We start from the raw sequence: 12,160 nt of genomic DNA, 5'->3' as shown, positions 1-12,160 counted from the left end.
GTTCGCTTCATATGTTGTTGGGAAATAGTTTTTTGGAATAAAATTAAGACGTCAAACACTTGCAGAGTACCTTTAAATAGACTGATACAGCAAGATTTCACTGCTAGCAGCATGAAACATACTTCTTAGTTTATTGTAAGATAACAGATTAAATTTGCTATAGTTTTGGGTAGGTATTTTACACAGATAAACTATTTAGACCAGCCATGCAGTTTTTCACAAACTTTAAGGTTGGGCTTCTTTAGGCCATGGGCAAATGGCCTGTTAACCACATCATGCCCATTATGAGGTAACCCAGCACTGAAATGTAGGATAACTTTAAATACACCATTTTGTATACCTGATTGAAAGGGTGGTTTAAAGTTCAAATGGATATGGATAAATCAATATGGAGCTTACAAAGCTCAGAAGCTAGCATTCATTAGATGAAGCTCGGGGTGCAAATTAGACTGCCTTCTGAATTTTTTGCACGTTTCCTGTCTTCTTCTTCTTCAAATTTTTAACTGTTAACCACAAGGTGACTTCACACCTGAAAGCATTCATAATCTCTTGCTTTGCTGCTCTTGCTATTACATCCACTCTCTTCTTAACTATAGCCTGAAAATAAATATGTCAAGAAAAAAATTAATAAAAAAATCAAAGATTACTTTTTTAAAGAAAATATTACAGGTAGCTTTAGCTGCATGTAGGTAGTATGCACTTTGTATGGACTGTTTTCTTGTGGAGCAACAAGTAATCTTTAAATAAGCACTGTCCTACTGGACCCACGCCCTTGATTTTCCTGCTGATCCTCACTGAATGACAAGTAATGTTTTACCTAATTGTCACACACTTTGAACTTGTCAGCAAGAGAAGTCCACCAGAGCTCAAGTCACTTAAAGCATGACCATGTTAGCAATTTACAGAAAATTGTTTATTATTATTTCTATAAAGAAAAGCATGGGCCTATATTTAATAAATAACATTTGTGACCTAGCAGAATTAAAGATTGATAATATCATAGTATGATTAAAATATATCTTTTAATGCATAGCAGTTTTGTCATACCCTCAAAAATTAATTAATGTACATAAGCTTGAAACTCACATAGTGACTGTCAGTGGAACAATAGATGGCAGCAGTTACAGCCATGGAATTGTCTGTGGGATGCACATCTATGCTTGAAACATCCTAATTGAACAAAAACTGTGAATTACTTCAATGAAACACTGAGACAGAAATAATAATGTACAATTTACAAATCACAATTTTCACAATATGCATTTTTCAACAACAGCTTTTTAAGTTAACATTAAACCTTTACAAATACACAGCAATCAAAACATTACTCACTATCACAAGTCTATATGGAACTTCATCTGGAAGGTTATCTAAACACTTCTCCTGAATAAACCGCTCCACCAGCACATTGGGTTCCATCTCAGTGACAAAACTGCTGTGGTACTCCCAGTCACCAGGATGTGCCTGAGCAAGGAGATAGTCCTACAAATATAACAGACACATGGATTTGAATGCCATTAATATGGACCGTGAACTTTGATATACTTTCATCAAAGGGATATTTTTAATATCACACATTGTCTTCAAAAACCTACAGGAACTACACTGTTCCTTATAACTGGCCTCCATGAAAATTACATGCTAAGAAAGATTCTTGTTATCAACCTAAAGTACTTTTACATATTCAGCTGCTCAATAACAGTTCATTCTCATATGCCACTATAATTATTACAACATTAACATAAAGAACCATGTTAAAAAATAATACAGACAACAAAGTAAAATCAAATATTTTTTAAAATCTGTCATATGTCTACAGTGGAATGATTCTTCTTTCTTCTTTTTGGTGAGTTTGTCTGCAAGATATATAAGGTGATAGACACAAGAACTTGTTTACATAAAAGAAACAGTTCCATTATTACTAACCATATAAAACGTCCAACTTTCTAACTTACCCTTAAAGCATCAATTCCTTGGTTATATTTGGCAGCCACATAGAAAACATGATCAAAATGAGGCCAACCAACTTTGTCTTTCACAAATATTCCAGCCACTTTTCTCAAGTACTTAAAGTATTCAATCCATTTTTTGTCAGACAGCATCAGTGCTGCCTGGCTTTTGATTTCCGACACCGATTTATCTTGGTCCTTTACAAGTGGTGCAAGGCTCTTTGATAAAGTGTTTGGTGTGTTTGTAGTGCTGCCTGTTACTTCACTCTGGTTATGATGTTCATAAGATGTTTCTACATTTTCAATGTTCTCAATTTTCTTTTCTTCCTCTAAAAAAGGTTGCTCTCCTGCAGGAGTTTGTGTTTCTTTTTCACTGTTTAGGTATGTCTGCGCTTCATAGATACTGTCCTCATCCTTTTCTTCACTATATGGTGTAACGCGGTCCTTGATAATGTTTTCATCACGCAAAATATTTGCAACTTTGTCAAACAGCATTCCCATTGCTTCATCTCGAGCAACTTTTTTCCCTTCCTTCCTTCCCAATACTTTACCATCAGAAAATACTGGAAATCCAGTCATGTCAGGTTTCTTATCTCTTTCTTTGTCCTCTATTTTCTCTTCTCTTTTATCTAGATAGTCCTCCACTTCATTCATAAGTGCATCAGGGTTTAAGTTTTTGAAATATTTGCTCACTTGATCTCTGACAGGTTTATCATGTGTTCTTGTACCTCCTACAAATCCATCTGTTAACATGCGAGCTAGCTGAAGATGGAATTTATTGTGTCTGGTTTGGTCAACCTAAAAAATTTACATTTTAAAAGTTATACTTAGAAATGATAAATATAATTTTGCAAACATGAAAAGCACCCTAAAAGATAAATACCCTTTCAATAGTGCAAAAACAATGTACATAAAATTTGCACATTTATAAAGAAAGTTAACCAATAAAGAGAATGTATGTTTAAAGTGTCTGCCATACAGGTAAAAAAAATACTGCTCATACCATCCATGACCCCTTGTAATGGAGTTTAAATGCACCACAGTTTACCTTATTCAAAACCAGAATAGCTGGTTTCTCCTGATGGAGACACAGGGCATGTAGTATCGGTGGTTCTAGACGGTTTCTGTAAAGCTTGTCACTCGCATCTATCATCACCATAACTGCAGACAGATAAGTCAGAGGTCAGGTATTTAATCAGAAATTAAATATTACCAATTCATATTAAAGAGATAATAACTCTTCGTTTCGGCCAAAAAATTAATTTTCCTGGAGTAAACAACAATTTTCCCATACTTACCAATGGTTAATGAATCCATTTTTACATTCAAAGTTAGTCCCTGGTTTTTTTCTAAAAAGTTTGGTGTTTTGTTAAAATCTCTTAAGAGATTTCAACAGAGTATAGCCATCAATGGAGGTCACGTGGTCTAAAGACAAGCTCAGATATCAGAATAATAGCTATAACTGCCGTTTTTGTGGTAAAACAGAATATATTATATTATATTTCTATGAGTTATTCACAATGTTTTTAATGTGAAATATAGATCTCATACGAAGAGTTATTATCCCTTTAATATTTAAACTTTTCTTTCATAAGCGGGAATGAATTGTTCAATTACACAGGTCAGTGTAGAAAATAATTGTATGCTAATAAATAAACATCAACATCAACATATCTTAGCTGTAATGGCTAAATTTCTTGCATTGCCTGTGAAGAAAATTTTGTAAGCAAAAAGGTAGCTAAAAACTATAAAAAATACCATAATGTATAACGAACCAACCAATTAATTCAGAACTTCACTTTTACCACATGTTTCTCAATTTGCATATCTTTAAAAATATTGATAAAAAAGTTTTGAAACCATTATTTCACATGTGCTACATAACTATTTCATTTCAAATGTGCTACATAATTATTTCATTAGAAAAAAAACACTCACTTAAATCTGCATCATACAAAGCTGACTGGGGGTCACAGACAAGTGAAGTAGGTATCTTGCTCAGATATCTGCACAAACAGAGAAATTTCAATTAATCATTTTTAATATAATGGCAAACTTCGAATGCTTAAATCTATGGACCTTTCCTGACATGAAAGCAGTCTTGAAATAATGTGACTCCTGATGCAACTGTGGGAAAGATTTCAACTTTTGCAAAACATTTCAGGTTGTTTGGAAGCATTATCAGACTAAAAACGGGTTTAAGTATTGAGTGAAAAAACAGAAAGACTATTCTTTACAGTAAAAGAGGATTTTCCCTTGAACTTTTTTGTCTAATTAAGCCAAAAAGTTTGCTATACTGAAGTAGCTGTCTTGCGTATGCATGGTAGATCCACCATGATCTTGTTGATAGAATCCATTTAACATTGCATCCCTGTCATTCACTTATTTGAGCTTAATCAACATTCATATACCAATCTGTGTACTAATTTAAATATTATTGTATAATTCAATAATGATCAATAGAAAAAAACACTAATTTGACAAATTTACAACAGCATATCTACCCTGGGTCATGAAAACAAACATGGATGTTGAACCAAAAATTGTAAAAAAAAAATCACCTCTTTTTCCCAGTTTTCTTTCTGCCACGAAAAAATGAAACACTGAAACATAAAATATACACAAAATAACATTGCTATTTTCTCAACAAAATACAGATCGTACTTAAACTAAGACAACAGCTTACCTACTAGGTCTGATAGATATCACTAAAACCATGCTGAAAGGCCAAAATGCCATTAAAATACCTCAATGTCAGAACAAAAAAGAAGGTTTGATTACAGTTAATAGTAGCTACAAATGTAATATAATAATATTCTACTATTGAAATAACAGTAGAATATTATCCTACTATTGTTTCAATAGTAGAATATTATTATTATATTCTACTATTGAAACAATTTAACTATGAACATACTGGTACTTACTCTTTGACACCTGGAGTATCTATGAATATCTGAAAGTTCAAAACTTGATTTTTAAAAAATGCTTAAAATTTCGCATTGATTTGCTATCTAGAATTTTTTATAAACTAAATTTAAATCATAATCACTAAAATTTATCTGTTAATTTTCTCATTTTTGTCATCAAATCATTCTCCACTTTTCACTTATTTCCTTTATAACAGATGTGTGCGCACATCTGTGTCTATAAACATACCAACTGAGCATCATCCTTTGTTAAAATGGCAGAGCTATTGGCAGTGGATGTATTTATTTTTTCAGATACTGGGCAAATCTGTAAAGTACAACAGTAACAAATCCATAAAGTACAGCAGTGCAACAGTAACAAACAAGTCAGCAAACAGAAAATAACAATGGGCAAAATAGGTTACTATCAATTCTGATGCAATAATACATTATGCTTATCTTCAATAAGCATCTTTTTTATTTATTCTTTTGAAACAGGGTGAAGGGGACAATAAGAATAAGGATAATGTTGTTACTGTAATGTCACTTACATAATATATGTTTTAGAAATGAAACTTTCAACATCAGTAATAAAATAACAACAAAAAAAAAAAATCAAGATCAAGCATGGGGGTCCGTAATGGCAATGAATTAAATTTGAAATTTCATGTTTCAATTGTGTGGAAAAGCTGAAATTGCCTTGAACGTAAATAAAAAGAAATCAATAATATGATTAAAATCTGTTCTAATGGAGTATTTTGTAACAGTTGAGTTGTGCATGGTTGGAAATAATTTGCCATGAAAATATCTCACTTAATTGTAGCTTTATAATTTTCTAAATCCATTATATAATCGTTATATAAACCTTACCTTCCAATTCAATAACTTATTCACCAATGTGGACTTCCCTACATTGGGTCTGCCAAGCACAGCAATTTTCAATGTTCTGGCTTCAGTGGGCTGATCTGTAGGCTGTGCAGCCAGAAGCATATGTTCAGCTAAAATAAAACTTATTTTAAGTTTTCTGACCAACTATAGAAATTGTTGATCTTGCATTACAAATGAACATTATTTCTAATCACAGAAACATAAATTTAATTCTATTAATTTTATTATTTATAATAAACAATTTTATTATTACAGTTAAACTGATATCCTTAAAAACGCATTCGCTCAGGCATACTGGTATCTATTTTTTACAAGTTTTACAAGTTCTCACCAATTTCTTTGTACAACTTCAACCTGTTGCTATGAATCTAATAAACATATTACAATGACCATATACAGCAATAATAATAATAATTATTATTATTATTATTATTGTTATTATTATTATTAATATTATTATTATTATTATTATTATTATTATTATTATACCAACCTATATTTCTTCCAATCCTTTTTAGAGGAGTGACAACAGGAAGTCTATTTTGGTCTTGTATGATCAACTTTTTGTCAGTTTCCTCTGCTGATTTATTTGAACTCTTTTGTTTTGCTTGAGTATTCACTGTTCTGATGTTGAGTGTTTGGTACACACATGGTGGTCTTCTCTCTGATTCAAAAATAACATTGAAAATACCTATAATTAACTGCTTACTTGTCATATCCTTTATGCTGATAATTCATCTAGAAAAGGGTCAATTAGTTATGCGGATTTACTTATTATAGAGCATGAACTGTGGCATTCACTTTAACAGAACGTTAAAATATTTTTGAAAAATGAACGAAAATGCAACGTTTCCTGGTAAAGTGGTGTATTTAGTGAGCCAAGGCATAAATTAAACAAACAACCAAACTAAACGACATGATACACTTCATTTCTTACCTTTGAATTTAGGAACTTGCTTTGAAAACAGTTCTTGTTTTGTAATAAATTTTAATAATAAAAAATTGTTTGTTGCACGCACGTTGGACATGGAAGCTGCCATTTTGTGTTCACTTGTAACACACTTACGTTAAAACAGAGAACGTGAATGTACTTTTTGTGATAGTTTTGGGTCGTATTAAAGATTAATACTTTTTAGCTGATTTCACGTATTTGGCAGTTTATTCAACTGGAAATGAATTAAAATAAGTGTGCAGTTTTAATAATTGATGTCTCATCTTGGATAGTTTTCAAAATAGCATGCGTCTTCTCTAACACAATCTGACTGTGTTCATTCAGCTTGGGCATTGTGAGGCCGTTTTAATGCTCCCTTAGTGCGTGCAGTTACTTCCAAAGAGTTGATCAAATGATAATAATAATAAATGTCAACTCACCATGGACAAATGTATTATTTCCATCAACCCGTTTATTGTTTTGAAAAAATAAAGTACAGCAATTAAAGCTGTCAAATGTACAGACAAAAAGCAGAAAATAATGATGCACCAAATGGGTTATTTTGTCAATTTTTGATGCAGTAATACATTATGCTTAACAGCAAAGTAAACACCAATGCACAACACAGATGTCAGGAATATAGATTTAAATAAGGCTTCAGACCTGTGAAAGTTCAAATTCACACACTGTAAATGCCAGCATGAGCAAAATGAAAATTTCAGAAAAAAAAATTGCACAAATTCAAAAGAATAATCCAATCAAGCTGGCTTTCCAATTTGAGCCATATGACAATCCTAAGTTACCAAACAAGTTACAAAATTATAAGTAACACAGTTTTCCTTCCATAGCAGTTGTGGTGGCAGCACACAAAATGTTTTTTTATATTTAAAAAATCAAAAAAAAAATCAAAAACAAAAAAGCACTCTGAGAGTGCAGACCTTCACCAAGAACTTAACACGTATAAACTGTGGCAGGTGAGAGCATATCAACTGCTCAACTTTGGTGATTTTTGGTACAAGGTCATTGGCATGAGTTGTTTTAAAAATGTCTAGACCCAGATGATCCAGATCGCCACCAAACCTTGATCAATTTTAAGTTTATTCATTTCTGGCCTTTTCTTAAAGTTTCAAAATCCATTACTTTCTTAGTAAGGCAAGTGACAAACAAATAGACACCCAGAGGTGAAAACATAGCCTCCTGGACAGAGGTAAATAATTTCCACAAATATCTGTAATTCTTGAAATAAGTAAACCAATACTTTAATAATCACTTACAGCCAAGCAGTTCCTGAAATTTATTCCTTTTTAAACTGTATGTCAAATTATTCATGGAAGTATTTTCTTACTTCCCAATGTATTCAACTGTTATGTGACAGTATCACAAAAGCCACTTAGGTGTGTGTTGTAGCTATAAATAAGATTTGGTTTGACACTCAACCATTACAAACTGGCCTAAAACTATGGAGACTAATTACTGATAAGATAATCCAAAACATAAACTTTTGCTAATCCAGCATATTTGCACAGTGATTTGAGCACTAGGCAAATAACATTACATTATGCCTTAGTGATCAATTCACTTAATCAATTAAACAAACATACTATTAGCATACACTTGCACTCAACCCTACATCACCAAAAGGTCTTTTCAGTTAAAAGTACTCCAGCAAAATATCTAGGACATTTACTTCTTTCCAACAAAATATCACAAGAAAATAAAACAAAATAAATCAAAAAAATAAAATAAAAAACAATAAAATAAAACTGACAATACTGGTATATTGAAGAATAAGAATAATTTCCCCCAAACAAAGTCAACTTCAATAAAATGTAACTACCAATTATAAACAATGATGCCAAATTGAGAGTTACAGACACTTAAATAATGAAACTGTTACAATATTTTTGATCAAATGATACATTTACTGTATGCGTTGTACAATAAATTCTGATGACTAAAACACAAACTTGGACTTGAACACATCAAATTTATATGAGGGTCCTACATAACAACTGACCTATTATCACAGACCATTAGAACAATGCACACTTCATCTCTACATAAAATAAACAGATATATTTGGCACCAAGGTGAAGTTATTCTGTTCTTTTTCTTCGTGATCAGAGCATGTCATGAAATGTACCTGATCAATACATGTTTACGTACACTGCCAAATCTTGCAAAAAAAGAAAAAAAATTGAGATTCAAAGTTAACTTTTGAGATTGCTTCATAGAAAATACTGGAAGTTAAGATGCAAGTCTGGAACTATTCCAAAAGTGTAAGGTGAAATTCAGAATGGATGATCATCGGATCTACTGATCCGCAGATTAAATATGGCAGACCCTATATGAAAGCAAGACCGTTTAATTCCGTAATGGTCCTTCTGCCTCCCACGCACGTTGTTCATGCAGGGGCACAGTAATTAAAACTACCTGTCGAATGGAGTCAAGATTTAATTATTGTGCCCCAATTATGACGCATGTGGGAGGTGGAGACACCATTACGGGATTAAGCGGTCTAGCTATTATGTAGGGTCAGCGGACCAGTAGATCTGAGGATCATCTGTTCTAAATGCAACCTAAGAAGCTCCTTGTACTAACTCTGATGTCCACCAAATCTTTTCCCAAGATAATTTCTACAGTTACCAATAAGGACTTTCAAATGCAATTTGGTAACACGATTTGAATTATCAGCCAATATGACAGTTTTCATTCGCTAGTCATTTTTGTACACATATATTTTTTAACCTAAAACAATCCTCGGTTATATAGTAATGAATTGTCATTGGTTCTGCTGATGAAAACGGTTTGCACTGCATGATTGGGGCTCCATCTTCATCCACACTGCCTGTAAAATGTAAAATTGTACAACTGAAATAAGGCAGAAGAAAAAAATCTTAGCATTCATCTACTTTCTGTTATATCAGAAAACTTTTTAATTTTTTCCTATTCAATGCCAAGTCTTGTATTTGCTGGATCATTCTCATGTTATTCATAGATCATAAGATGTAAGTAAAATCACATAGGCACTGCACCATAGTGCATGTAGGTCTTATGTTACATAGCAAATAATCAAATTCTTAACTTGAATATTTCTTTGAAAAATCTTACAAGTCACAACACAAACCAATGGAAGTCCAAAATAGAAAGCTGCCAGTACACCAGAAAACCAGGCATGGAGTTGCATTGATGTAAAAATCAAACAAATATCTAAAAATATTTTTGTACCAAAAGTATACTTAATTTCCAAACAGCAGGGTACACTGCACATGGGACAAACATATCAATTTCCTAAAAAATTGCCATATTTCTTCATAATCATTATGCATGCAGCAAAAGTAGAGTCTTACCATTCAACGTCCATATATTCTTGGTAAATCTTTTATAAATCCCAAGCTGATGTGCTGATGTATGGTGTGTGGAAATGTAAGTAACACAAGGACTGCCCGCAGTGCTGGAAAAAAGGGCAAGGAAGGAAACTGAAAACACATTATTACGTGCTTTATGGTTATCAAAACATTTTCACAGCAAAAATAATTAATTAATTAGCTCAAATAATTAATTACTTTTCTCACTATGAGATGCTTTCTGGTTTCCTTCAAAATGTTAGAGGAAATTTAAGTAAAAGTACTATCTCAGAACAAAGTGACAGTTAGGTGAAATACAGACTCAGAACTTACTGCTTTGATTTCATGTACACGACTGCATCCTTGATAAGTGCAAACAGCATTGCAATACTATGCTCAGATGACCCATGTTCCTGAAACTTGTGAGTTAAAATAAATAAAAAGTACACCTGACAAATTCACAAATTCATTGCTTTACCTATCATTTGAAATTAAAAAATAATTTTACTGCACATGAACAACTAAATTCACCTGAATACTGAAAAGCGTTTTAAATCTCCCTTCTTGTCCATATATATGGAACACCATTGAATTCTTGCAAAAGATCACTTGGGCACATATTTTATAAACCATCACACACATTCTCTTTGACCTTGTCTGTGGTATTTTAATATGTACATTCTATATTTCAACCCCACAGGTTTTTTTTAATGTTCCAAGAATAATTCATTCTGCAATTTTATATAGGAGTGCGTGCATGCATTCATGTATGCGTGCGTGTGCTCACTTTTCTTGCAGTACTCTCAATGCTTACCTGTATCTGATTGACATAGTAATCTAAATCATCCAATATGAGCACTTGAGATACCACAGGGCTGGTGTGAAGTTCAGAAAGGTATTCAACAAGTTCATCTGTACTCGACATATACCTGATACACAAAAAAATAATTTATGAAAAGTTTTCAAATAGAATTTCAAGGATAAAACTTTAAGGCTTTCTTAAAAACAAAATGAAAGTATATGTACCTGTATCTTTCTCAATTCTACACACATTTTACATATGGCATTATTGGTATGTTATAGGTAATACATGAAATATATCTAACAGATTAACATATCTTTTATAAATATTACTTCCATCTCTCTGTTGTAATTACTGGGGTTATCAGCATAACACTCCAAGTCCCAAAAAGCTTAAATAACCATAAAACAGAACAAAAAAAAAATCCTCGTCTATTTATTTTCTCAAAAATTTCCAGCTGATATACATGTAGAATGAAAAGCACTTGAACTGCCATGGTTACAATCCTTTATAACTATACCTACAGAAATTTGAGATTCTGCAGCACCTTTGCCTCAGGTGATGGCATTCCATGAACTGGAGCTGGAAGACTGCTGAGGGGGGAGGGACATATATAGGTGACATGACATTCTTCAGAGGCGTGACTGACTGCTGCCTGGAACAATAGACATGTCTTCCCTCTGAAGTTAAAAAAAGTTGTAAGCTTCAGAATTTTAATATATAATTCAACCCTATCATTTCAAATTTTCAGAAAAATATAAACATTGTTGTCATTCACTTACGTTTTCTACAATCAGTACGCACCTGCACGTAGTTTCCTTTATTCATCTGTGCACGATGGTGAAAGGAAATGTATACTTTATAATAGCTTTTGCTTTCATTACTTTGCATCCTGAATCCATTAGAAAAAGTGATCAGTCAGAGAGTTTTAAAAATTACCAACTAGGCAAACAAACTGTCTATTACTAGCACAAAATCCATCTTTAGCACACCTATTGACGACTTTTGATATACATGTTCATGTACATGTACTGGTAGTAGTGCGCTGTGACTAGCAAACGTCCCTTCCAAATGTTGTTTTCGTGCACGAGATACTTACACATTGTGGTCTCCACTCAGCAATAATATATCTGTATTAATTGGTTCCACTTTTGAATGACACCATTTTAAATAATGCGAATCAAAAGGGAAAATATGCTTCATGGACATGGCGATCCCAGTGTGACTGATTGCACTCTACTACTAAGTACTAGTTGTAGACTGTTTGATTGGGAAATTCCCGCTATGTCCTCGGTTTCAACCAGTCTCCAGGCGGTGTACGTGCAATCGTCAGG

The 12,160-nt window shown here is 32.7% G+C and overlaps 2 protein-coding genes across 4 annotated transcripts; both read right to left on the bottom strand.

Annotated features, from left to right (window-relative positions):
* Positions 1-101: 101 nt before the first annotated feature.
* Positions 102-6,832, bottom strand: LOC106154341 (GTPase Era, mitochondrial). Its single transcript, XM_013528663.2, has 12 exons — positions 6,684-6,832; positions 6,240-6,410; positions 5,729-5,856; positions 5,109-5,186; positions 4,877-4,905; positions 4,511-4,552; positions 3,888-3,955; positions 2,998-3,110; positions 1,956-2,747; positions 1,333-1,482; positions 1,087-1,170; positions 102-597 (listed from the first exon to the last, which is right to left on the bottom strand). The coding sequence occupies exons 1-12, from the start codon at positions 6,784-6,786 to the stop codon at positions 445-447; spliced, it is 1,911 nt and encodes a 636-aa protein (XP_013384117.1). The 5' UTR covers positions 6,787-6,832; the 3' UTR covers positions 102-444.
* Positions 6,833-7,942: 1,110 nt separating this feature from the next.
* On the bottom strand, positions 7,943-12,126 carry LOC106154661 (ATPase SWSAP1). 3 transcript variants are annotated; one of them, XM_086999230.1, is made up of 6 exons: positions 11,926-12,126; positions 11,351-11,506; positions 10,839-10,953; positions 10,358-10,443; positions 10,028-10,131; positions 7,943-9,548 (listed from the first exon to the last, which is right to left on the bottom strand). In XM_086999230.1, exons 1-6 carry the CDS (start codon positions 12,033-12,035, stop codon positions 9,460-9,462), a joined length of 660 nt encoding a protein of 219 aa, XP_086855356.1. In that variant the 5' UTR covers positions 12,036-12,126; the 3' UTR covers positions 7,943-9,459. The 3 variants fall into 3 exon arrangements, with proteins under 3 accessions (XP_086855356.1, XP_013384546.1, XP_013384538.1); XM_013529092.2 differs by having other exon boundaries at positions 7,943-9,525; positions 10,358-10,437; positions 11,926-12,124; XM_013529084.2 differs by having other exon boundaries at positions 7,943-9,525; positions 11,926-12,121.
* Between the last annotated feature and the right edge of the window lie 34 nt (positions 12,127-12,160).

The sequence above is a fragment of the Lingula anatina genome, chromosome 1, assembly GCF_051362555.1.
Source record: "Lingula anatina isolate TDL-2025a chromosome 1, LinAna3.0, whole genome shotgun sequence".
Lineage (NCBI taxonomy): Eukaryota > Metazoa > Brachiopoda > Lingulata > Lingulida > Lingulidae > Lingula > Lingula anatina.
The sequence above is the reverse complement of the archived record's forward strand: the minus strand, read 5'-3'. Positions and strand labels throughout refer to the sequence as shown.